Here is a 25942-nt window from a genome sequence, read left to right on the forward strand (position 1 = left end):
TCTGCATGCAAATGGAACAGAGTACACTTGCGCTACACAGAGCTGCAGGGGCAAAGCATTGCAAATGATGCTTGGACCAACATATGGTGATACTATTTCCCAGTTTTATCACAGTCTCTAAAGGCCAGTTTGGCTTGTCCTCCATCATATGTATTTCCCCAAATGAACGTAATGCAAGTATGCAAGGAAAATGTTTCAATTACTGTCCCAAGGGATAGCCAAATGTAGAATACCAGTCAAGTGATGCTTGGAGAAAATCACCTGAGAACATCAAGATGCACCATGTTGCAGCTGACATTTGACAGACAACCACATGCAGAACACCTTACCCACTACAGAAAAGAAAAAAAAAATTGTTTGGCTGCAGATATCTGCACTTCTCAGGTTGACCTTTCAACCAAGCTGAGGAACCAATTAATTGAATTAACATGGTATATCAGTCTCCGGAGCACTCAACACTTTGCAACTGTGTGAAGTCTGTTGCTGTGGCAGGACTGCCTACACATCTTCAGCTAACAGCGCTACAATCTATTTGCTTCCATTTACAGCCACGTCTTTGCTAGCTGTAAATGACAGCGATGGCACTCATTAAGTTGGTGGCTTGGGACAGGCTTCAAGTTGGAAATGGCTTATGTGAGAATCTCTGTTCAGCAGTATCCTGCTGGGATGGTGGCTCCAAAAATAAACAAGCAGAGGCTTCCCACTGACCCACTGACACAGCATCAGTTACATTTTTATACTTGGCACCTTTTTAGCAAACGATTGCGCTGCGGTTGCATGAGGCAATAGTACACCCTCTGTGAGTCCTTTGTGTCTGTTTGCAGGACCGAGCTCCCGCATCCCCATGGGCTGCTCTGTGCTTCTGCTTCTGACAGGTGGGTGACAGCACCAGGAATTACGGACTTTGCCTATCTTCAAGGAGTAGTACACAACTTACCACACTATACTCTTTCCTGTGCCTTTACCGGGTTGATTTTAAAGACCTTAAATGATAGCTTCAGTCTCAGAGTGGAGAGCTAGCAGATCAGGTAGTCCCAACCCTGCCAGAAACTGTAATCTCAGTTGAATTACTCTTTCTATGCTTTGGCTTTCCACATGAAATTATATTTCTTTTTACACTTCAACTGTAAATCTTTAGGCTGTGGGTCACCTTCTACTACTCTTCATACAGAATCCAGCACAATGAGACTAATTTTGACAAGAGTATTGAGTTACCTTGATCTCACCATCAAATATTTTTATTAACATCAATTTCATCCTGATTGTCCTACATAATTGCATCTTCCTGATGCTTAGAACCTTCTGCTACTTGTAGATACTTATCAGAGAACCTGTTTTGTGTTCCTTTTACTGGACTACAAATTCTTCAGTGTAAAGTGTAGAATATTAATTACTCCAAACTTTTTGTGGATGGCCAGTGTCTCCCGCTTTGGGAGTCACCAGGAACCAGTCAAGCAGCAGCACCTCCACAGCTTTGTATATTCAGGAAAGTCATCTGGAGGTCCTGGTGTCCACTGTACTCCTTTTCATCACACAGGTAGCAGAAGGAATATCTGGAGAACAGAACCATATTATTCCCAAGCACAGCCACAGAACTCCTTTAAATTATCTTTGCTCTTCCAATATCTAGAGCTTCTTTCCCCAACAAATGCTGCTAAGTTTCTTTGCAGCTCTCCAGCAACCAGGTGCTGAAGATCACCCCACATTTTAAATGCCCTGCTAGGAAATTCTCCAGGGGGAAGCCACTACAATTGAAATGCTGAGAGTTGTTACGAGCTTTAACAATTTCCTATTTCCTACCCTTTCTGTGGTTCATTTTTCCTTTCCTCTGCCTTACCACTTCCCCCATCAACCCTTCCCCCTCACAGCTTGTGTACAGAACTCACACATGCCTAAGGCTCCCTCTTGTTACATCTGCAGATACTCTCCCCTCTTTTCCACACTCAAGCCTACCCACTTTGACTCAGATTTCTCTACTTCCAGCCACACAGACCACCCCACCACATGCAAAATGCTCTTTCACATTCCAGACACTCTCCTGTTTCACTAGCAGCCGTGTGAACAAAATTTCAATCAAATGGTCAGAGCAGCAAGTAAGCATAGCTCCAAAGACTTCAAAGAGTCTGTGGGTTTCATGCTAGCAATTTTTTGTGGTAGTCATTCACTGCTAGTTAGGTCTAGTATCAGCCTTAACCAATCAAGCCATTTCACTTTCCAAAGCCAACCCATAATTAAAAAAGAAGGCCAAAAGACTCTCAATGATGATGCAATGATGTGTTCTCAGGTGCTGTTCTAGGCACGAGGCCAAAAGCAAAGTTACCATTTATGCAATTTGAAATGAATGGCATAAAATTAGGCACTGACTAGAATTTCTCATTGCAATTGTTAATCGTTTTGACTTTATCTTCCCAACAGTCAGCAGGTTTTCCTTCTGAGAAGTTCTTTCAAAAAAAAATTAGATGGCTACTTACCATGAATATCAGTTGACAGGACATTGCACTTACAAGACCTTTCACGTTCCTCACCCCTCCTTTTCTGTTTCTCAATTAGGCCAAATTCTACTGCCTTTATTCATACCATTGCTTTATTTCATAGCTCACACTGATGATTTCAGTAGTGACTCCTAGAATAAATTACCACTTCAGTGTGCCAAGATGACCTGAAGTCCTTGCTGAGGGCTGTTTCAGGCCTTTGTCATGCTTTTCTTATCCCATTTAATCATCCACAAAGCCAGGACTTTCTCACAGCTCATCAGCTGGTTCCCCCAGATTTGGTAGACAAATATTTTTCCATGTGTACTGTACTTAATGGGAAAGCATAACTGCATCACTAACATGGCATGCATCTACTGTTGCTGTTATTAATGTAGCATTCCCATCATGTAGCTATCAGTAAGAATGGTATTTGTTGCCCTGTTTCAAGGAGGCAAGTTTTAGATGTGATTTATAATGGTTGCATTAGTCAATGCCTCACTGAATCAGGTATTTCACGAATATTTCACATATTTGGGGTTTTTAAGAATAGGTACCAGTAATCAAGATGGGAATTCAGAACATTTAGAAGCATTTAAAAGTATAAACCTCTAAGAGTTATTGAAACACTGTGTACCTTTCTTATTTCCCTCCAGTAAAAGTCCAAACAACTCAGCAGATCGCTTTCAAGTGCTGTGAAGATACCCACCTGAGCTGGTGCACAAGGTAGAGCTTAGTTATGGAGCCTCTTCTTGGAAATCAGTTGGGACACTCGCAAGTATAAATCATGGAGCAAAACCCATTGCTTACCAATACCAGGAGCACAAAGTCAGATCTCCAAAAGATAGGGAAAGCCAGAGTTAAGATGAACATGACCTAGTCTGGAAAGGACAAGCTGCTACACTTGATGCTATGTAGCCTCAGGGGAACATGCAGTAACTGGTTACCCCAGTGCCCTATAAAATCTTCTCCCAGGCTTTCCATAGTTGCTATAAATAGGAGTTATAAACAGCCATGGAACCATAACACGAGATTAGCTATTACATCTGTTTCACAGATAAACTATCCGACAACCAGTAAAACTGAAATGGAAACCAAGTCTCTACAGCTGTATTGGTAGGAATCCTATAGGATGATACAGGGGAACAGAGTGCTCACAATGGGTACCCAGATAAGGGCAAAGCCAAGTTTGACCCTATTCCACTGCTGTGCTCAAGTGAAACAGAAGTACAATCAAAAGTGAAGTCGCGTCTTGACTGTGGTCCCTTGATGACACAGAGTTCCCACCTCTTATCTCTGACCAACAACACAATGTTATAGCCTGGATATCGTCTAAGGCTGCAGATAGACAAGCAACTGCACTACTTGAAGTTACTGTTGCCTCCTAAATGGTTGTTTCTGGCCCTGTGGTATTGCTTCCGTAGTTTCATTTAGGTTGGAAAAGACCTTTAAGATCATCAAGTCCAACCATTCACCTACCACTGCCAAGTCCATCGCTAAACCATGTTGGTAAGCACTGCATCTACTATATGTTTTTAAAATACCTCCAGGTATGGTGATTCCACCACCTCCCTGAGCAGCCCATTCCAATGCTTCACCAACCTTTCAGTGAAGAAATTTTTTCCGAATATCCAACCTAAACCTTCCCTGGCATAACTCGAGACCACTTCCTCCTGTCCTGTTGCTAGTTATCTGGGAGAAGAGACCTACCCCACCTGTCTACCAACCTTTCAGGTAGTTGTAGAGAGCAGTAAGAACACCCCTGAGTCTCCTCCAGACTAAACAAACCCAGTTCCTTCAGCTGCTCCTAAGACTTGTGTTCCAGACCCTTCACCTTTGAAACATTCAGAGTAAGCCCTAATTTGGTTTAGGCCATATTATTTAGGCTAAAGAATTTACATAGCTGCCTTCAGTCAGCTGGTTTTAACTAAGTGGGAGCTTTCTTGCAAATGTCTCTGCTAGCTGAATTCTGGTGGCAGCTCATCCAGCTCCAAGATGCTGATGAGCATCTTAGGGCAGTAGGATACTGTTTAAACTTGACCATATGAAGCAGAAGATGCAACTAGCACACACAGTGAATGGGAGACTTTGCTAGTCTTTCAAAAGGCTGGAACATGATTCGGTTGCTTGCTAAAAGAAAAACCAAACAAAAACCAAACAAAAAAAAAAAAAAAAGAAAACAAACCATGCTCTCTTGCAAAAGTTTATCATTTGCAACTAGGGAGGACTGGATATGTCATTTGTAGTTCACCAGGTGATGAGTTCTACAGAGCCTTCCACCTGTTGGTCACCAGTTGAATTCAACTCATCACCAAAATTACAGCCAGGCGTTTTAATTATATGTTTGCTTCATAGTGGGTTGAGTGCTTTTTAGGCATCATTTCTCAAGTGGGTGGCTAGCATCTGGCACAATCAGGCCACATCTGAGTTGGATTCCTTAAAGTTTCTGGATTAGGAGTCTATAGGAATGCAGGATTGAACATAAATTGTTAATGTTAGTAAAAAACCCATTCACCTTATCTTCGGCACTAACTTGACCCAAGCTAATGATGTACATTTTCTGCTACGATATGCACAGTGAAAAGTCAAGGAGAATAAAAAACAGGACCCAAAATTTGCAATGTTATCTTCCCCGCAGAAAAACTTTTATTTTTTTGTTTTACTGGGGAAGAAGAAGGGAGACAGTTTATGTTACAGCTCTTAAAAGTGGCTTTCATGAATCTTTCTCGCCTTGACAGTAATACTGATTCCTCCCAAACAACTCAGCCTGAAACAGAAAACTCAGAATGTTAAAGTTAGGTACAGTTACAGTTGACTGAAAAAGGGACTTAGAATGGAAATTGTTATGCAACTGCTACTTTATGAATTGCTGCCAGATCTGAAGATAATACTAAAGCAGCCTTTTCCTTCTGATTCATTTGGTACTCTTTTACCCTTCCCTGGGACAGCAATAATAACCTCTAATGATAAGTATAGGTTGGAGTTTTCTCATTTCTTTTTGCACAGACAAAAAGAAATAAATACATCGTATGCAAAGGCACAGAATTTTTGGATTTCACAGCATTTGGTGAAACAAAAAATGATCAAGTAAGTACTAGTTTAATAAAATCTCAGATATTCCAACAGGGAATATGCTATGTTTTACTTTGGTGAAAGCAGAGTCCCAGCGCTCTTAAATGCTCTACTGTTTTCTCATCAAAATCTCTCCTGCCATATCAAATAGGTCACTGCACTGAAATCACAGCTACATTTTACGCAGATTGCCTTAACTTTATGAATGCAATCATAAAAAGGGAACTCCATAACTTTGTATTGACGTGTTTTACTGCTGCAATTTACCATTGTAATGGCACTATTTAGGAAACAATGAATGAACTGCAACGAGATAATTAAGGAATAATCTCTGTTACTTCCAAGTACACAAAGCAATAAATGGCTGCCAAAACTGATTAATAGCTGAAGTGAAGTTAAGACATGTAATCAATCTAATAAACCATCTATTGCAAGAATATAGAGGCTTACACTAACTATGAGACATTTCTCTTACTGATACAAACTGCAGTATTTTCCTTTCTTTAGGACATAATATCATGAGACCTTGATTGTTCTTCCATCAAAGTCAAGGGTAAAACTCCCATTGTGGGCCCAGGGTCAAGCCTGCACTGAGCTGATATCAATGAAAATAAATGCTTCCTTTTCATGTAGAACAGTTCTGCTACAAAAACATTTTTTCCCCCTGTTATAAAACATCCTATGGCATTGAAAGGGGGACACGTTTTAGTGGCAAGGACAAATATCAGAAGTCATGATGAAAATCTGGATGTCCTCCTAGCTTGTACTGCCATTTCCTGCAAAGTGTTGCTTCGCCTGTGCCTCCACCTCCTATCTGTAACATGGGGATGAAACTGTTCACTTGTTCCACCAGATTATTCAGGATTTAGTTCATGTAGCATGTAAAGAAACATAGATAGAAGACACTGTATACACTTCAGAGTGTCTCTAAAGTCACAGCCGAAAGGAAACAACATGGCTTGCTCTTGATTCTGTTGCACCCATCTCATAACCTGCACAGGAATGGGAGTGAGAGGGCTGGGACAGGCTGAACCACATGTAGGAAATGGTTCCCTTCCTCCAAGCGTTACAACAGTGCTGCCAGTACCCGCACAGCTGAGCTTCCCAAACTTCCATTCTGCCTCCCACTGCCGTGCAAGAGCATGGACTTCCTACAGCTCCTAGTGTGTTATCAGGATTCTGCTTTTCTGCTCTCCACTTTGGACTGGAGGAGTGACGGAGTGCATGACAGTGGCAAAGGGACAAGTATAGGGTGAGATATCCCCTCCTGGCACGTACTCTCATGCTACTTCCACTTTATGTATCACCATAAATAGCAGTTCCCTCTCTAAACTGAAGTAAGTATCAAATTCCTTCATAAGATAAACAAACAGCTAGCTGTTCAACTGGAGTTTTACAACTTAAGTTGCAAAACCAATCCTACCATCATTTAAAACATACATAACACATGGGCCCAAGGTGAACAATGCATTTGTCAAGCCTTGCAAAACGTGCTTTTGAGCAGACAAGTTGTTTGTATCTCCTCATCCCTGCCTAGAAAAGAGGCACTAGAGCACGTGGTCTCCTAAACACACATTATAATTGCCCTTTCCCTGCAAAGAAGTGGAAGATGTTTTCAGCACTGGACGACTCTCAAACTTGCTCTGAAGCAAGCCCCTTTCGCTTAACACCAGTAGGAAGCTACTTTCGTTTTATCTGAATATAAATATTGATACAGAAACTCACACCAAATAATAACAAGAGGTATGAATTTATTGTTTCAGCAAAAGCTTCTATGCAAATTAACCCTCAGATAATTAAAAATGCCTCCAGTGCCTGGGCGGGTAAAAGATCAAGCACTTGCTAGATTACAACATAACTAGTGCTATGATAAAGCTTCATAATAGCTTAGGAGCAGGAGCTCTCCACCTTTACAGGTAGCAGGACTAATTCCATCAGCCAACACATACTAACTTCTATTCATCTGTGCCCGATCTAACCTGTAAGGGACTGTTTGCAACTGCAGGACTCTTGTCTTAAGAAGCCAAAGCTAAATCACAGGTTGAAACCTGCACAATTGGATGCAATGCAAGCAGTGGCATTGCGCTCATTCCCTGTGCAAGTGTTTGTCGTAAGAGTAGGACGGGCAAACCTAAAATACAAGTCCCAGAAACCTGCAATACTGGTATCTCTGCATGTACTGCTGTTTAGGGAGTGTTAGCTTTGGGAGAGAAAACACAGCTAGATTTTGAACAACTTTTTCTACATTGAACAAATGCAGCAATTTGAAGACTCACAGCAAAACATTTAAGCGTGTTGACTGTAAGAATGCACTCACTGAGAGCGAAACAAGGCCCCAGAGCTTTAAACAATTTTCCCCAGAAACTAGATGGGCACTACCACAGATCAGAAATTCCTCAGTGCTGGGCCCATAGCCTCCCTTCATGGTAAAGCTCTGCAACAAGAACAGCTGCTTGCTGTTGGTGGAATTAAACACAACAGTCATTTCTGCAACCTAGCTTGGCAGTTGAAACGCCATGTTTCTGCTACTGCTAGGTAAAACTGTTCAGAACTACATATATATTTTTATGTACATATTTTTAAAAAGCACACAGGCAGTGGCTTTCTCTTTTAGGGCAAAAAAAAGATAGTTGTAGCTACTGTTACTAAAATTCACATCACCTGGGTCTATGCCAGCTACAGAAGGATTTTCCCCCAGTTAATTAATGGAACTTAAATTTATATCTGTCCTTTTTGTAGCAAGGTTGCAACAGAGACTTGCACATGAAGTATTTTTTTCTAGGCAAGAAAAGAGGTTGCAGTTCCTTATTTAAATATGCCACCATGCTTTCTTAAAGGTTTTCTCTTGATTTTGCACTCTGACAATCCCATAAAAGAGCCATTTTTCCGGGTGGGCTCCCCCACCTACCTTCCCCAGCATCAGGGCCCAGCCCCTGGCCAGGGGCAGGGCCCTGAGGCAGGCAGGAGCAGGGCAGGCAGCTGCACCGCCTCCCGCCGCACACAGCAGCACTGGGAATTCCTGGAGAGTCAGACATGCCTTTTAAGATGCTCTAGGGGAAAAAAAACAAAAAAAACCCAAAAAAACTCAAAATCCGAAAATAATAGTGTTTTCTCCGAGAAGAGCTGCCAAAGCTGCCCTCTGTACTTTCTAGTTACACGCTCACCTCTGAAAAACACTTCACGGCCACCTGTAAAAATATTTCATTCCCCACCGGCCAAATCGCCTCCTCGGGCGAGTAACGCCCGTACCCGAAGTAAACCAGCCCCCGCGCAGCCCCGCACGGCCACGGGACAGCCCCTGAGGGGGGGAAATGGCGCTCAAACGCCTTCCCGCCTCCCGGGGCGGCCGCACCCCGCCCGCGACCGGCAGAAGAGCCCTTTGTACGCCACGACAATGGCCACCCCCCCGCCGTCTCCGCAGGCCCGGTCCCGCCGCAGGCCCGGTCCCGCCGCGGCCCCGCCCCCCGCCGCGGCCCCGCCCTCGCCGTGGCCCCGCCCCGTTGTTTACCGCGCAGCGGGGCCCGGGCGCTGCCCGCTCCCCGCCTCCATGTTGGAGCGTCCCGCGGCGCGGGGGCGGAGCGGGGCGGGGCGCGGGCCGCGCCGGGCGGGCTGACAGGCTGCGAGCGCGGCGGCGGCGGCGACGGCGGGTTGTGGCGCAGCGCGGGGAGCGCGGCCCGGCTCGGCCCCTTTCCCCTCCCTTCCTCCCCTCGCACCGCGCTTCCCTCCTCGCCCGCGCACGGCGGCGGCCCGTGACCCGGGAAAGGGGGGAGGAGGAGGAGGAGGAGGAGGCGGAGGAGGAGGGGGCGGCCCGGCGTCGCTCCGCCGAGCCCGCAGCGCTGCCCGCGGGAAGGGGGGTGGGGGGGAGGGAGGGCCGGGGCGGAGGTGTGAGGGGGGCCGGGGCGGGGGGGCGCGGGGATGAGATAGGCGCGGAGGAGGGCGGCGGCGGCGGCGGCGGCGGGGTATGTAGGCGCGGGGGGCTGTGCCGGGGGACGCGCTCGGGGGAAGGCCCCGCGGGGCGGCTCAGGTGGATGCGGGGGGCGGCGTGAGGCGGGGGCTCGCCGCGGGGGGAGGCGGGCGCGGAGGGCCGGGGGCACTTCCCCCGCCTCGGGAGGCGGCGGCGGCTCCGGCGGGGGCTCGGGGGGAGCGCTGCGGAGGGCTTCCCGGCGGGGTGAATTGGATTAATTAATTTTGGTTTTAAGGGGGGGGTTAATTTGTCTCACCCCCCCCCTTCCCCCTCCCCTTCCCCCCCCCTTCCCCGTGAAGAATTGGCGCCTGGAGGAGGCGGCGGTGGCAGCGCTACCGGAGGGGCCCCTGTGCACGGTGCTCCCCCTCCTCCCCCCCTCCCCCCCCCCCCAGCTTGGCATCGCTCCTGGAAGAGTTGGGTTTTTTTGTTGTTGTTTTCTTTTTTAAATACAAATCTGCGTGTTGATTTTTAAACAACAAACAAATCCCACCACCACACACCCCCTCCCCGCACACAAGCCTGCCTCTGGGAGGGAAATAGCCAGGTGGAATCTCACTCTGTTTCCATGGACAACCCGTCCATTATCACCCAGGTGACTAACCCCAAAGAGGAGGAGATCCTGTCCTGCACTCAGGATAAAGGTGAGCTGCCTTCTTTCTTTCTTCATGTATTTTTTTTTTTGGTTTGTTCGGTTTCGGTTTTTTTTCCCTGGAAATCGGTGCTTAAAAATGCATGTAGTAACAACTTGCATTCTTCAGTGACCATATAATCCTCTCTGGCTGCTGGGAATAGAGGAGGGTTTGTTGGATTTGGTTGGGCTCTTTTTGTGGGATGAAGATATTTGCATGAAGGTCTCGGAAACTGCTTGCTGGATACAGCTGAGAACTTGTTACAGTGCTTTAACTATGGAGTTTAATCAGTAGCTATGTAAATAAAATACTCTTGTTCCTCGAGGGTCGGCGAGGTACCTTCGTGAGGTTGTCACTTTGCAGTTAGTGCCCTGTTTCAGGGAAAGGATACCTGTGCTGGATGTGTTGGAAAATTTTCCAATCTCAGCTGTAAAGATTTAATCCTTCCCCCCTCCCCCTTGCTTTTTGGAAAAAGGTTTCCTGATTACTCTCTACTTGCCTGCATTTCTCCATGCCTCACATTTAAGAATCTGTGTAGCTTTCAGGTTTGCTGTTGGAGGATACTTAGACGTCTCAGAAAGAAACATGGGCTGCTTTTAAAAGTGGGCTCTGTTTACTCTGTAGATAAACAGTTGTTGCTTGCGTAAGGCATCACATTTGGATTGCGTTTTACTCCAAAATAAGACGAATCCAGCTTGGCCGGAGGAGCTGCTGCTTCTCAAAAGTCTGCATATTGACGAAATCCCTTAACCTTATTTCCTTTTGGAAGCTTGGAGTGGTCCTGGGCTGCAAGTGGTTGTGCCCTTGCAGCTGGCAATGAGGAAGGCATGGGTAAGCAGCAGTGTTCAGGTTCTGGGGAGTTGTGTGTGATTGCTCACAGATCTTGGAAGTTGAGTGACAAGTTTGTGCTTTGTTACAGGCAGTGCTGGTAAAAAGGGGAGAAAGGACAGAAATGAGAAATAGTGTGGCGATATGCCCTAGTAGGTATGGTAATAGACCTCTGAGTGGTTTTCTAAAAATGGAGATTGATATATCTCCCCCTAAAATCAATGCTTTTAGTACCCAGAAAGCTTCCATTTTTATGTGACTCATCTTGTAAATACTGAGGGGTCCTGTATCGTTGGAGAAGTTGATCCCTGTTGCTTTCAAAAGGCTGTATGTGAATTCTCTTGTCTTCTCATCTCACCCGTGGTGATTGCAGGAGGAGTGTGGAGGTAGATTTAAAAAAATAAAAAGCCGTCAGGTTGGGAGGTGTCTAAACAAAAAAATATTTTTTTGTTCAGTATAGGAGTGCTGATGTAATTCTCTTTAATTCACATAGCTTGTGAAGTGATACTTCTGCCACAATGCCTTGTTTGTCTCAAGACGTGTTTACCTCTGTTTTGGCAATGTTGAACGTGGGGCATCTACAGTCAATAAGGTGCTGGTGCTCTGCCTACGATGTCTCCTAAGACCGGGTTTGGAGTAAACTTACGTGATTCTGTGCTCAGATGTTGTTATGACTTTAATGGCCTATATTGTATGTACTGGAAGAGCTTCGCTAATATTGTCAGCAGCTGGTTGAAATTTTAGTGTAAAAAAGCCAGCTGAGGCAAGCAGGAAAATTTGACAGCTTGAAAGAAGAGTAAGCATCCACATCAAACAAGTGTCTTCAGAGTCGTCGGTACAGTGAGCTACTCTGTGTAGCGAAAATATGCATATAACTTGCATAACTATGCAGTAACTTGCATAATATGCATTGTGTTCTTGCTATTGGTTTGTCTTTGGCTCGGAATCATGATGGTCTTAATTGCATAGCAAGGGCTTTTCAGGCTGCGCGTTAGCAGGGGAGGGCTGGCAAAGAGTGGAAGGAGAGTAGTTGGAGTTTGAGGCAAGAGGGGACCTCGGCGTGATCTTAATACAAGAGGTGGATTAATGTTTTTTCTCTGTGTTTTTTTGGGGAGGGTTTTTTGTTGTTGTTTTTTTAAATGCTGTTGAAGTGCATGCTTTGGATTGACTCTCTGCTCTGTGGTGAGATTTTCCAATAGTGTCAGAACAACTTTTGCAGAAAAAGAATTGCAGGTCTGTCCATCCTGCGCTCTGGAAGGAGAGTGCTGCTTGCTGCTGCCTCTTCCACTACAGGTTTTCCCACTGCTCAAGGTACAGAGCTTGTGAGAACCCGTTGCACTACCTACTTTCCTTTCTGGTTGCATATCGCGTCACTCAATTTTCTGTTACATTTCTTAACAGTTTTAGCAAAGCCTTTGGGTTCGGTGAGCTCGCAGAGAGCCTGACCCTGAAACGGTGAACACGGACAGGATCTTAGACACTGATGTTTAAAGTGAATCTTCACTGCTAATTCAGATTGAATGGAGTATATTGGTACAAAATGGCAAACAAATACTTCAAAGCGCAATGAATTAACTCTTTATTTAACAAATACAAGAATCACCTGAACCTATCTTCTGAAATTTTGCGATACAGTGAATTACAACAGCACTGTACTGTGTGAGCAAAGGCTGTCCAGTTTAATGAAAACCTGCTTTTCCCTTAGAGTTTAGCGTTTGGCTGCAGAAATATGCTTCAGGGTATTAAGTGGCATGTAGTGGCTTCGGGAGTCAGGGTTTTTGTAGGATTTTTGGAACCTTCTGTTGCTGTTTCTTATGGAAAAAATTGGTATTTTTCTTTAAGCTGGAGAGAAGCAGTTTTACAGTAGCTGAGCAACTGCTAAATAATGCATGTGTATACCTTCCAGTGTTCAGTTTTTTTCCCTAAAATTTTCTGAAGCTTTTAATCAGCCATGAGTTCAGCATTTAGCTTGATTTGTTTTGTAAAAAATGCGGTTTATGTTTTTAATGCTTATGCCCAATTTCGCTTGTGCAAGCGAGCGTGATTGGCAAGAAACAGAGCTGTTCTCTGGTCCTGGGGCAGTTAAGGTTTTAGGTTAATACTGTGCTGTACAAATAAAAATGCCTGAATATTTTCTTGCTAATCCAGATGTATTAAAAATTAGCTTTTGAGCCAAGTGAAGCTGTGACAGCTCGTTAAAAAGGAGCTTTTTTAATACTAAGATGGGATTGTTAACATCTATTCTTAACAAATTGTAAAAAATTTCGAAAGTGGAAAAAAACAGATCTTGGTAGGTGAACCATTCCTGAGTATGTTGCCACATGGTGGTGCACTGTATTTAGTTGTCTGTCAAAATGAAAGCTGAGCATGGAAAGTTGCTACAATTATATTGTATTATTATTGTAACGTTTGTTCTGAAATGCCTGTGGTGGTCATGCCTCCGGAGGTTTTTCGTCCCTGTCTATGTTGTTAAATTAGTTCTGGCAAACAGAAACTTACTTTCTCCCTACTGGAAGTGATAGTAGGTGATTAAAGATATTTTGAGCACTAAATTCATTGAGAATTGAATTCCCTGTTTATTTTTTAAGTAATGAAAGTGGTAATTTTTGCAGAAGTATTTTATGTTGTGGTCATTTGGCACTTCTGGAAGTTGGAAGCATTAACAAGACTTGTAACTTGAAATTAAAATGGGGGCTTAAGTTTGTGAAAAGGGATTTATTGGATCGCCAATAAAGGAGAGCAGCTAAGAAAAACTATAGATGAAAACCACAAAGAAAAACTGAAAATCTGAATCCCTGCATAATCAGTTCTACAGATAAAATAAATTGTTTATTTTTATAAGGAAAGTATTAATTCTTATTAAGGAGTTGAACAGTGACCTCTAATGTAAAATCTATACGGTTAAATATAGAAAACAGTGCAGTACTGACAAGTCTTTGCACTGAGTGTAATGTAGAGAGCGTGATCATTGGTGGGTAATAGGCATTCAGTCCAAAGAAATGAATTTCTTTATTTTACCTACATGCTTTAATTTGATCCTCATAAATGATGCAAGTTCTTCGACATTTACATGTGCCAAGTTAAGTAGTAGCGTAATAATAGTCCAGTCCTCCTTTAGGTATCACCCTCAGGCTGTGGTGTTGTATTTTCTCTCTTCAGATACATCTGTCCTGACTTCTATAAAATTTGTCTGTCAGCTGAGCATCTATTGTCAGTTATTTAGAGTAACTGAATGTTTTACTGTCCCTACAGAAGTGTATTTTATTCTGCAATAAATTATTCGAAAAAGGTTCACAGTGGAAACTAAATCATTACAATAACAGTTTTTAAGATCTCGCATTAAAAGCCAAAAGAAGTGTCCTTACTGTGTCTTCAGTAAAAATAATTTTGAAAACCTATGAAAATATCTTGAATACTCTTTTTTGCCATTACATCACCTGGATTTAGAATACTCAAACATGTGAACGTATGTTAATGTTCCTGAGACATTGTTTCAACAAATTTTTATATTAACTTCAGAATTTTAACTATAAACTAGTGTTAAAAAAAAAAAAAAAGGTGTTTGAAGCCACTCCGGCGCTACATTGGAATGTGAATTGCTCACAGAGGATAAAATTTTAAATCATTAACTAATGACAAAGCTGTTATATGAAACCAGAGTAACCATACAGTAGGTTTTATGTACCAGGGAGACTGTAGTAACCCAGGATTTGATTTAGGGTAGCAGTTAACAAGCTGAAGTGTGCTGACAGTAACGTGGATGATAATTTGCATGAATATCTAGTATTCAGGCCATGTCTGTAAGCTGCAGCATTATCATTTCTTCATAGTGCATGTCATCTCAAATTCATATTTGTTTCAATGCAGTGATTTAACTAAAGTGTTTAGAAGTTTAACATGCCTTTAAAAAACCAAGGTTGACCTACATTTTGTCAATTCAGTATTCAGAAATGCAAATACCATTTCTGACATAATCACTGAAATGCAGTGTGATCGATGCTACACTTTCAGAATTTAAGCTGAATATTCCGAATAAGCCTTTGGATGATGGGTCTATGTTTGTTTCTTTAAAGTGATAATGAAACTAAAATGCTGAGAATGTGAAAGCTAAGAGAAATGGAACTCGCTTCCCTGGTCAGTGTCAGTGAAAGATGATATTTCCATTTGCCAGGTAGATGGGTTTAACTGTGGTAAGCTTATTTTTCCATCACAGAACACTTAATTTATGGGGTTTACTATCTTGTAAAAATCATCACCCAAATATAAAAATGGTTGCAAATTAGTTCTAGCCCACAATTTTTGTATATGTTGAATCTTAAATATTCACTCAGTAAGCAAGTGTGCCTTTGTTTTCTGCTAAATTTTGGGTTGGAAGAGCTGTTGGTAATGATCACTAGTTGCTCAGTATCACATTTTCTATTAAAAGTCTAGTTTCAGGCAATCCTGGATATGGAAATATTAACCCAGGGAGTGAACTGGTTCATTACTCGACCCTACCTGACGGAGGATTTTGCATGGATTTCTTTGAATTATATTTGAACTATTTCTTTCCACAAGATTTAACATTTTCCTTCCAAAATAAAAAAAAAAAAAGAAAAGCAAAGCTTGATCTACAGCCTTCTTAGGTTTTTACCCACTGTGTGGATCAGTACTGGAAGATGTGGTTCATCCCTCTTCCTGCTCCTCCCCTTCCTCCTTCCTGCCTGAGGGATAGATCTTGCTGGGAGAGAAGATAGGCATGTACATAGGACGGGTATGAAGTCTTGGTTCTTGAGGGCTGCTGGGCCCCTATGGGGGCTGCTAATAGGACAGGGAATAGGTTTAGTGTCTGCTACAGGCTCTTGACCTGCTCTGACCCCATCCATCTTCGTACTACTCCTGGGTGGTGGGTACTCTCATGATGAAGTTGGTGGGTCTCTCCACCAGTTGGGTGGTTGTCTGTGTTCCCTTATCCCAGTTCATAAGTATTCCCAGAAAGGGGAAGGAATCTTCCAAGCTGCAATAAGAGAGTGGTTGATAGAGCTGAGCAAGCCTATTTAGATCTTTAAAGACCACATCTGGATAGTTAGTAAGGGTTGTATACCATTTGATTCCTCTTAGAAGTGGATACCTGGCTTGAAAATCATAGAATCATTTAGGTTGGAAAAGACCCTTAAGATTGTAAGAGTCTAGCTGTTAACCCAGCACTGCCAAGCCCACTGCTAAACCATGTCCTGAAGTGCCACATCTACACATCTTTTAAATACCTCTAGGGACGGTGACTCCACCACCTCCCTGGGCAGCCTGTTCCAGTGTTTGACAACCCTTTTGGTGGAGAAATTTTCCTAATACCTGAAAAAACTCGCAAAAATTTTCAGCAGCATCTCCGAAGTCTTCATGTGTCTATTCTGTTGAATGATGCTGATACAAGCTCATCTTCCTGGGCAGGAGGCTCAAACGGGATGACATTGTATCAATGGGTTTAACTGCTTTGCTCAACTTCAGATCTTTTTGTAAGGGGCTGTGGGCAGGCAGAGAAGAAAGATGCTTTTTGTGCTGTAATGTAGCCAGAGGCGTTTTTAAGAGTTTCATGTTGGAAATGTTAATATTCTATAAACTCTGCTTTTGCCAGAGTTTCACGGGAACTTGCTTTATTTTTACTTGGAGAGGTTAAGGTGTAAAATGGACATAGATGTGACAAATATGGAAGCGTAAGTAGCATTTAAATAGATCAGAGTAAAAATATGTTCCACACTGTCTACTGTGGTACAATTTTGGCTTCTTTTTGTATTTCTAGAATGTTTGCTATAAGAAAAAAATCCCAACAAAGTCAGTCCTATACGGTCCTTTCAGGATCAGCTACTACTGTGTAATATAGATACTAGTGGTAAAAATACCACCTTTAGACAGATGAGCAGAAAAAGTTCTGTGCATGGTGTTGGGCCTACATAAATTTTGTAGGCTTTAGTCAATGTGTTATCAAAATGAACACTCACAATAAAGTGCCAGATGTTGTTTTATTTGTACAAGATAATAAAGTATAATTTGGAAAAAAAAAAAGACCCCATTATTAGAAGCGATTGGCTGTACTAGAAGCTAGAATTCTATTATCTAGAAAATCTGTTGAGTTAAATCTGAGTATATATATATGGTAGGTGGGTTCTAAGGATGTTGCGATTTTTTTTAAAATGAGATCTTTTTCCTTATTCCTTTTTGCAAGGAAGAACTATTACTCTCTTCTGAGTGTTATAAGTAAATTTAAAGCCTGACAGGGTGAATAAAATGCCCCAGGACATATTTTGTACAGAGAGCTACCCCGAAAGAAGGATGCCTGGTTTGTCAAAACCTCTTTTGTATGTAAATTTAAAATTTTTTTATAAAATTCAGAACAGTTTTGTAGGAAACAAATATTTTATGAACATCAACCTGAAGTTACAGTTTGTATATTGATGATAGTGTTGAAACTCAGATCATCTCTGGTGAGTAACTGATTGGTCAGTTATGTCCGTTGTTTTCTGCTACTGTTGCAGGACCTTCTTATTTTCTTGGTAGGAAGTGATGTATTGATTTTCATTCACCACAGTGCTCTCCCCTACCCCTGCAGCTGTCATGCTTCCTGAGTTGTCTTCCAGGATTCCCAGCAGAATTAGCAAGTTAAACTCATTTTGCTGTTTCCTTGTCTGCTGTAATCAGCAGTAAGATTTTCAACTTTCTTGTTTATTTGATGATTTGCAAAGCTTGGTTATCTCCTTGGTGTATAGCACTGCTCTCCTGGCCTCTGGGAGTCAGAGGGAGGGAGGGATTTGTCTCCAGCACATGGAGATGAACTAGCCTCGGGGAACATTTTGGGGTAGATGGATTGGTTTTCATCTTCCTTGCTGTCAGAAAGAAATTCTTCCACAATGGGTGCTATTACAGTGGACATGCGTAGAAGAATCCAGGCATGTTTCTTTCAAGTGATGTTCATAAACAAATCTTTTTAAAGGTATGAATTTTGTACAAAGTTGTTCTCAGCGTGCATTTAACCATTTGGATGCAGTGCTGCTTTAGTTTTGTCCACAAAAGCTTTTTTGTATATACATACCTGAATACCTACGTACTTGCATGGGTTACCCATGAATGCAAGTACATGCGGTTACTGGGGATCTAATCGGAAAGCTTTAGTAAAGTTCAAAATGGTGGGCATAGGTTTTGAAGTTGTAAGGTTTACTCAAACTGTGAAGTCAGCAATTTTTCCTAGTGATAGTTCCAACAGAAGTATTCCATTCTGCAAAGGAGTGGTTCATAGTGACATTTTCCTAGAAGATACTTAATAATTTATACTTGCTTCAGCCAAGCACATTGAAAGATCTAATATTTACCACCTGGAAAGATTTTAAGATTATAAAGGATCTCACTAAACTTTAACAAAAGCCTTACCAATTTTTTTTTTAAAAAAGGACTTATGGGACTTCTTGTAAACTAAAATTGGTTAAAGACCTACATTAACCGTTTGCTGAATACACTGTAAAGCAAAGCACGTCAGGAAAAACATTTTAAGCATGTCTTTTGCAGGGATTTTTGGAGTGAAGCTTTGACCTTTGGTTGGTTTGTTTTTCTTTTTTTAATTCTTTCCCTGGCTGTATTTTGCTTTCTTGCCGCTTTCTCGTCATAAGGTTCTGGACTGCAACAGCTGCCTCTTTGTGCTCTGATGCTGAAGTTTAAGGGGCTCAGAGGTGTTTGGCTCTGGTGACTGTCTCCAGGGTTAATTCTAGTATGAGAAGCTGTAGTAGATGTTTGGGGGTGAGATAGCGGTAATGAGGAACCTCGAACCATATTGCACGGGCAGATTAGCCCCTGGCAGGTTGGCCAAAATGACATAGGAGCTAGCTTAGGAGGAGATACATTCTCTCTTTCTTAACTCCCTATTAAAATCTAGGAAGATAAGGGTCTTCCATCTTGAGTCAGATGCAGGATCACTGCCACTGTATAGCAGCTTTGGTAAAGCAAAGACACTCATTTCTTCTTTGTAACTACCAGTTAAAAACCTTGAGTGAATGTTGTGCTGTGTTTAAAGGGAAGAGATGCATGAAAAATAACCAGTATAATAGAGTAAGTATGCCAGGACTCTCCACAGTACAGCACAGCTTCAGAATTACAGAATATCCCATTTGGGTGAAAGTAAGCATTTGCTCACACATTGTACAGATGACCTGCATAATCCTTGAAGATACGGTTGCCAAAATAGTTTATCTGGGAATTCCTAAACAGAATTAAATGACAGCAATTTGCATTTATTATAATAGTAATCTTAGGAAGGTACTGAAAAATAACATTATAAAGGTACCGATCATGTTTCAGCATATGAATTGTGTGTCAGTAGGGGAAGGAAGGGGAAAATATCTTTACACAGTGACCAACTGAACATGTCAAGTATCTGCACTTGTATTTATCATGAACTTTCACCAACAATCTTCCTGCAATGGATTATGTGTGCTGGAAGGTGATTCGCTCCACCAAGCCATTTGTTGGCCAGCTGCCAATTCTCATGACTTCTTATATGAAGCTGATTTTGTTGAGAATCAGTAAGTTGAAAATTATTTGAGAGTTTTGGAAGTGTGGAGGGGGAAGGTTATGTTAAACTGAGAAAGTTTACAGATTATATAGATCTACACTGATGATTTAGATTAGATATGAGGGAGAAATTCTTCCCTGTGAGGGTGGTGAGATGCTGGCACAGAGCAGCTGTGGGTGCCCCAGCCCTGGCAGTGCCCAAGGCCAGGCTGGACGGGGCTGGGAGCCACCGGGGCTGGGGGCAGGTGTCCCTGCCCATGGCAGGGGGGTTGGAACTAGATGGTCTCTAGGGTCCCTTGCAACGCAAACCACTTTTTGATTCTACACGACTCTATGTTAGTTGGGGAATTAAGAAAAGAAAAGGAAAAGAGTACTGAATGCAATCTACAGTGCAATTCATTTGCTAATGAGACATTGACATAAATTGAAGAGTCCCAGAAGGAGTGGGTTTACAACATAACTGTAAAACAATTTGCATCTGTGTAGAGGTCTCTGCTTATCCACAAAGGAATGAGATTTTAAGTGGATTTGTTTAATCGGGTTTATCTGAGTACATAGTTGTGGGGCTCCTTTTTCCTCACATTTCAAAATCTTGTGTCTTTCTGGAAGATTCCCTCTTGTGTTGAGATTAAAGATGTCAAGGATATAAGTATGGTGAGGTTTAATGGAGAATGAAAGTGAAACCATAAAAAGAAACAGAGAAATGTCCCTCAGAGTGGATTGAATACTTGAATGTTTCTAGCTCCAGGCTATCGTGATAAAACTGACAATTTGATGCAGACTCTGACCTGAATGCTTTTTTTTCCTACCCCGTAAGAAATTTGAAACACTCCAGCAAATTCTTGATATCTGTATTGGAAAAGGATGCTTACAACTTAGACACGCTAACATTACTACAAAGAGCATTTACTGTTGATATTATGATTGTTTGAGGCAGGGGAGTAGTGGTATGTCTGTAAGTCTTTTGGTCTTGTTGGTACCCACCATGCTACCCTACAGTTGCTGCCACTTTTTTTTTTTTTTTTGTAAACATGTCATGGCAGGAAAAAGGATAAAAATTTGAACAAAACTGGAAATCAAACTTGGCAGTTTTGAAAGAGGAATCTCTTCAAGTCTCATTCCTGTATTTACTTGTACTATTATTGCTGAACTTTATTATATTACCTGTTTGGCATTGTTTGAGCAAGGAAGCGAGTTGTTAGAGCAGAGTGGTTTTAAAAATGTCACTACCTTAGTTGTTTCAGTAGTGATGGACTCTTCAATACCTTAAAAATACCTTTTAAATCCAACAGTTGTTAATCTTAAACATAGTAATGGGATACTTTTACTCTCTCATGTTATAAGACTGTAATATTAACAAAAGGAGAAAAATGTGCTTACAGACAACACCTGCCTCAGGCGTAAGAAACAATTTCAATAGATTCCTAAGGACCAGATGCCCCTAGATCCATCAGAAAGGTACTGTTTCCATGAGGTGCAGAATAGCACTTAGCAACTACCATACCACATCTCAAGAAACAATGAGATCAGGAGGAGGGTTTCACTTTATAATTTCTGTTCAAAGTGTTCTTTCAGGATATGTACTAAACAGAGAGAATGAAATTATGCCATTTCATTTGGCACTGTGCAATATGCTAGATTAAGCCCTGAAGTGCAAAACTTAGTCTTGAGCTGGCACCACTGTGGTTCTGTTCAAATACAGTTTCTGCAGTGGCAAATTCCTGTTGCACCAGAAATTTCTGGTTCTTCCCTCAACAACCCAAAAGTGTTTGTATCACCAAACTGTTCAAATAGCGCTTGCAGTCTTCCTAAATTGCGTATCTAAAAATATTTATTGGATCTTTGCAACCTAAAACATAATTCTTCTGTGCTCCTAAAACCAAAAAAACAATACATACACCCCCACACACCAAAAATAAAGCAAACAAACCAAAACCAAGCAAACAACAACAAAATCCCAGTAATATTAGCAGGGATGTAAGCTGTGAAAAGAAACTAATCACAAACGTCTCAGAAGGCAACCTTGTGACGATGACCAGAAAGGATTAGCAGTACGATTTGTACTCAGTCTGTACAAAACATACTCCAACCCCTTGAGAAGGTGTGATGTTAGTGTACAAGGTTGTGCATTTGTTTGAGTAGTGTTTGTACTAAAATGTAGAAGTAACACTGGTTTTGTTTTGGAAATAGGTTCAATGGGTACTAAGGAAAGATAAGAATAAAATAGGGCTGCGCTGACTCATCACAGAATATGCTGAGATAGTCCTAAATTCAACATCTTAAGGTTAATAATCTGTTTCGTTTAGGCTTTGTTTATCCTTTGTGCTGTGGATGGGGTGATGTTGCAATTCACTTTAAATCTGTAGAAGTACATAGGTAAAAATTCATTATTTTGTTTCAGCAAACAGTAATGTATCTCCTACTTACCAGAATGCTTGGTTGTTTGGGTTTTTTTCCTTTACTAATGGTGCAAGGTTGAAGAATGTTTCTTTTGGCCGATTTAAATTACCAGTTGGAGTCAAGGTGGGAAAACAAACCCAAAAATTGATGTGGTGTTTTTAAACTATTTTCAAGTAATTGTCAGCCCAATACATGCTGTTCTTAAAAAAAAAACAAAAAACAAAAAACCAAAAAAACCACCAAAAAAATACCAAAACAAACAAAAAACAAACCAAACAAAACAGCTCTGCAGTTTTTTATTGTGAAGATGATTTCTTAAGTCCCACTGTAGGTGGTCTTTGCATCAGAGCCTTCAAGTAACAAATTACTTTTATCTTCTCCTCTGCTAATAAGGTCAGTAAAGATTTCTTTTTGGATAATAGTGGCTCAGTTTTGAATGCATAATAGTTCTGACTGGGGAACAGGTTCACAGTTATCACCTTTTTAATAGCTGATTAGGTGATAGTCAGCTAGCTGGCTGTTACAAAGTATTTTACAGAAGTAAACATTTCTTGCTTTAAGACTGTATGTTTACAGCAGCTGTGATTGTTTGGGAGTCTGTAGCCTGTGTTTTTGGTTAAATAGCTGATATAGTGGTGCAGTTGTGAAAATGAAGTACCAAGTCCAGTAGGCAGATGTCCTTTGAAGGCAGTTTTAGTTTTGCTTTCTATTTCTTCTACAAAGCAACCAAACATTTATTGATGTTTGATGATCTTGTGCTGTAGCAAAATAAATACTGAATAATTTCCTAATGTGATAGGGTTACTGTTTAGACCCAGTATTCAGAAACACTTTTTTTTTTTTTAAATAAATCTCAATTTTACTAAGTGGCAATGCCTATAAATTCATGTGTTTTCTTTGCAAAGTCTGCATGGGTTAACTCCTCTGTAAACAATTGTTTTGCGTGTTAAATAATAGTAAAGATGTATTGAGCAAGAGAGTTGAATATGAACATGTTAAATTCTTGGTTTGTGTTCCAGTGAAAAGAAGCATCGAGAATATACTAGTGAAGTCACTTTTAAATTCTAGAAAAAATTAAAACATGTCAACTGAATGGCGTACTCGGATACTTAACCTGAAGATACTACTTTGGCAGTGTTTGGGTAGAACTGACCACCAACACCCTTCCCTCTGGAAAACATCACATCTATTCATAGCACTTCCCAGAGGTTAAATGAAGCCCTTGGAACAGTCACAGGAAATAATACCAATGTGCTCTTAAACCGTGACCTTTTGGTCAAAGTGGCCAAATATGCTACTTCTCTTGATTACTGGGAGGACGACATATAATTATTCTTGCCCTGTATGGAGCCGGGAGGTGCCAGGAGGTGTCCCAGGGCCCTTGTGCTCCTGCATGGCCATCACTGACTCCCCTCCCTGCTGGACAGGGTTTTTTGCTGTGTTTATTCACAAACACCACCTGTATATTGATTTCAGCATTTTGGTTCTTTTTGAGGAAAAGCTGAGCCAGATGTTCTGTTGTCCATCAGCTGAGGATGCGTAACTGAGAGAGATGGTGTGCTGCTCATCTTTGATGCTGTTCATTTGGCAGTATTTTCTTAGAAACAAGGCTTTCTGCTATCATAGTATTTTAAGTACAGTCATTTGCCTCACTTGGAGGAGTTCTAAATAATGCAATACTTAAATATCTGGTAGATTTTTTTCAGTCAGGTACTCAAGCTGTTGGTAGCAATGCTAGAAGTGTTTTCATGTTTGAAAAATAGAGATGTTGCTGTGCCTTACCAGGTGGTCAGAAACAGGAGAATTTCCTTCCTTTGGTCGATAAAATTAGAAGTCGGGGCATCTTCCATTTTTGTCAATGTGTTTCAATGTTTTTCGATTTTGTTTTGTTTGGTTTTTATGAAGTCTGTGATACTCAATAAAAATTGTCATGTGTGCATGTAAGTAAGGTGAGTTTGTTTTAATAATTGGTGGAGGAAACACAGATGCTTGTATGATGCAGTTGATTGCACTGTTGTAGTTGTCTGCTTTAGGATGACATAAATTGTGTCCTGGAGACTCCATTAACAGTAAAGGAAGTGTGCACAGTTTTTCACTGACCTCCATGCTTGGCTGTGTGCAAAGATAGGTGGAATGGAGTTCAGAATCCTAATTTGACAATTTTGTCATCAGCTCTGCACACTGTACATGCCACAGTGGTGTTTGGCAGCACTGAAGTGTAACCAGGGATACAGACTTGCAGAGTCCCGCTGTTTATCTTTAGCTCCTCTTCAGAGGAGGAGGAGGAGAAGAGGGAGAACTTGGCAAAAAAATTTCAGCGGTTGGTGGTGGTGTTCTGCTTCTCTAAGTTTAGCAGCATTGGGGGTGGTTGTTAAAATGGGCTTTCAGATTTTGAAACCTTCTGTTCTGAGCAGCATTAAGTAACTTGGTGCTTCAGCACAGTGGTAGTCTTGATTATGGTGCAGCTTCCAAAGCCAAAATACCTGGCTGAATTTAATCAGTAGTTCAGTAAAAATGGAAGAGATTTAAAAGCCTTCCCTGTTGCAGACAAGAATTGCGTAGTTCGCTCACAGGCAACTTCAGGCAACATACTCAAATTGCAATTTGTGGAAATTTCATGTCACACAGAAGTCCTGTCGCTTTACTCCATAGAGGCAAACCTGAACTCAGCATCAGCAGTGGCTTGTTGTTTTGCCACTGTAGAGAAACTTCTTGTCTGTTACACAGCCAGGAGAACAATATAGAGGGTTATGGAAAGGCTGCATTATTCCAGGGGCCTTTCTGACTGTTTTCACACTTCTATAGGATGTTAGCAGATCTCCCAATGCAAAAAGCTGCAACTGAATTTGATAAAGTATCACCTCTTCTAATTCCTTCTCTGATGGATTTTGGTAGCTGGCTTCCTGAGTGAGTATTACCAACATTTTTATGTGCTTACCCTTCAGCATTTCCACAAAATCTGCTATAATTGTCTGTTTCTGAATTTACTAAGTACACTTGCAAGACTGTGATCCTTTGCATAATTATTTTTTTAAAGTCTTTGTAAGAAACTTTTTAGTTCCCTGCTCTCCTGTAGTCTGCAGCATTGAAGGGGAATCAATACAGAGTTATGGAAAGGGGGGGGGATTCATCAGGGACAATCACTAACATTGGTTATAGAAGGAAATGGGATGCTGTTGCGGAAGGAAAGGGAGAGATCACACATACATAAGTGTCTCGAGTGGATTCTGTCTGGATTCATCTCTTTATGCTTGCTGATAGCCCAGGGTACTGCTAAGACTAAAAAAGAAGTCTGAAGTCTGCATTCCATTGCAAGAATTGCTATACTTCTTTTAACATATTCGGGAAGCATGAATTTTCTGCAATCATAGCAAAATCAAATTTTCATAGCTCCTTAGAACTAAGACTTTGTATTTTTTTATAAATTTCCTTTGACTTAGACTTCAGGTTGCTTGCATCAGTAGAGGGAAGTGGTATGAGAAGCCTTCACAGAGCTGCATGGCCAAGCCTGGGATGGGGTTCTGACCAATACTCTGCTCACAGGGCTTCCATCTTCCTAGTGCCCATTTTCCTCCTTTCGTGAACTTAAAGCTGTAATATATTGGAATCTTGTCTCATTGATGCCACAGGTGTGTGGGGTTTGGCACCTGTACAGAACCTCATTTGTGTGAGTTTAAGCTCTAGTTCAAGGGGAGGCATTTTAATGCAGGTACTTGCTATGTGGTTTGGGTTGGGGAGGGGGTTGAATTTACAGCCAACTTGAACCTTCTGTTCTGAAATTCTACTTCAAGACTGGATTAAGTCATTCCATAAGCTCAGTGGTATGATTTTAATGGAGCTGGTCTGTGATACTAAGGATAAAATTTAGCTCGCTGCTGGGCTTTGTCACAGTAAGATGCATGATGAAAGTTTGCAGTTTGGTGAATATTTACAAGGTGTTTAGCAATTGGTGAGATGCTAACAGTTTTCATCATTTTTTTTCCTGTGATGTGATTGGGAAGGTGGTATTTTTATTTCTACCGGCAAGCTATGGTACTGCTTGCTCT

General features: G+C 41.6%; 1 protein-coding gene and 1 long non-coding RNA gene across 7 annotated transcripts in view; both read left to right on the top strand.

The window, feature by feature from the left end:
* The first annotated feature begins 9938 nt into the window (after nucleotides 1-9938).
* CTDSPL (CTD small phosphatase like) overlaps nucleotides 9939-25942 on the top strand; it is an 84644-nt gene continuing 68640 nt past the window's right edge. For 2 of the 6 annotated variants that reach the window (XM_037385703.1, XM_037385706.1), the window contains exon 1: nucleotides 9939-10148. In XM_037385703.1, coding sequence (XP_037241600.1) covers nucleotides 10073-10148 — 76 coding nt within the window. In that variant the 5' untranslated portion in view covers nucleotides 9939-10072. Of the gene's footprint in view, nucleotides 10149-10943; nucleotides 10968-25942 lie in introns of those variants that run through there. The other 4 variants (XM_037385702.1, XM_037385705.1, XM_037385700.1 and 1 more) reach the window with 3 other exon arrangements.
* On the top strand, nucleotides 10979-14256 carry LOC119147118. Its single transcript, XR_005103949.1, has 2 exons — nucleotides 10979-12275; nucleotides 12366-14256. It is a non-coding gene; the product is annotated as an uncharacterized LOC119147118 (long non-coding RNA).

The sequence above is a fragment of the Falco rusticolus genome, chromosome 4 (genome assembly GCF_015220075.1).
Source record: "Falco rusticolus isolate bFalRus1 chromosome 4, bFalRus1.pri, whole genome shotgun sequence".
In the NCBI taxonomy this organism is placed as follows: domain Eukaryota; kingdom Metazoa; phylum Chordata; class Aves; order Falconiformes; family Falconidae; genus Falco; species Falco rusticolus.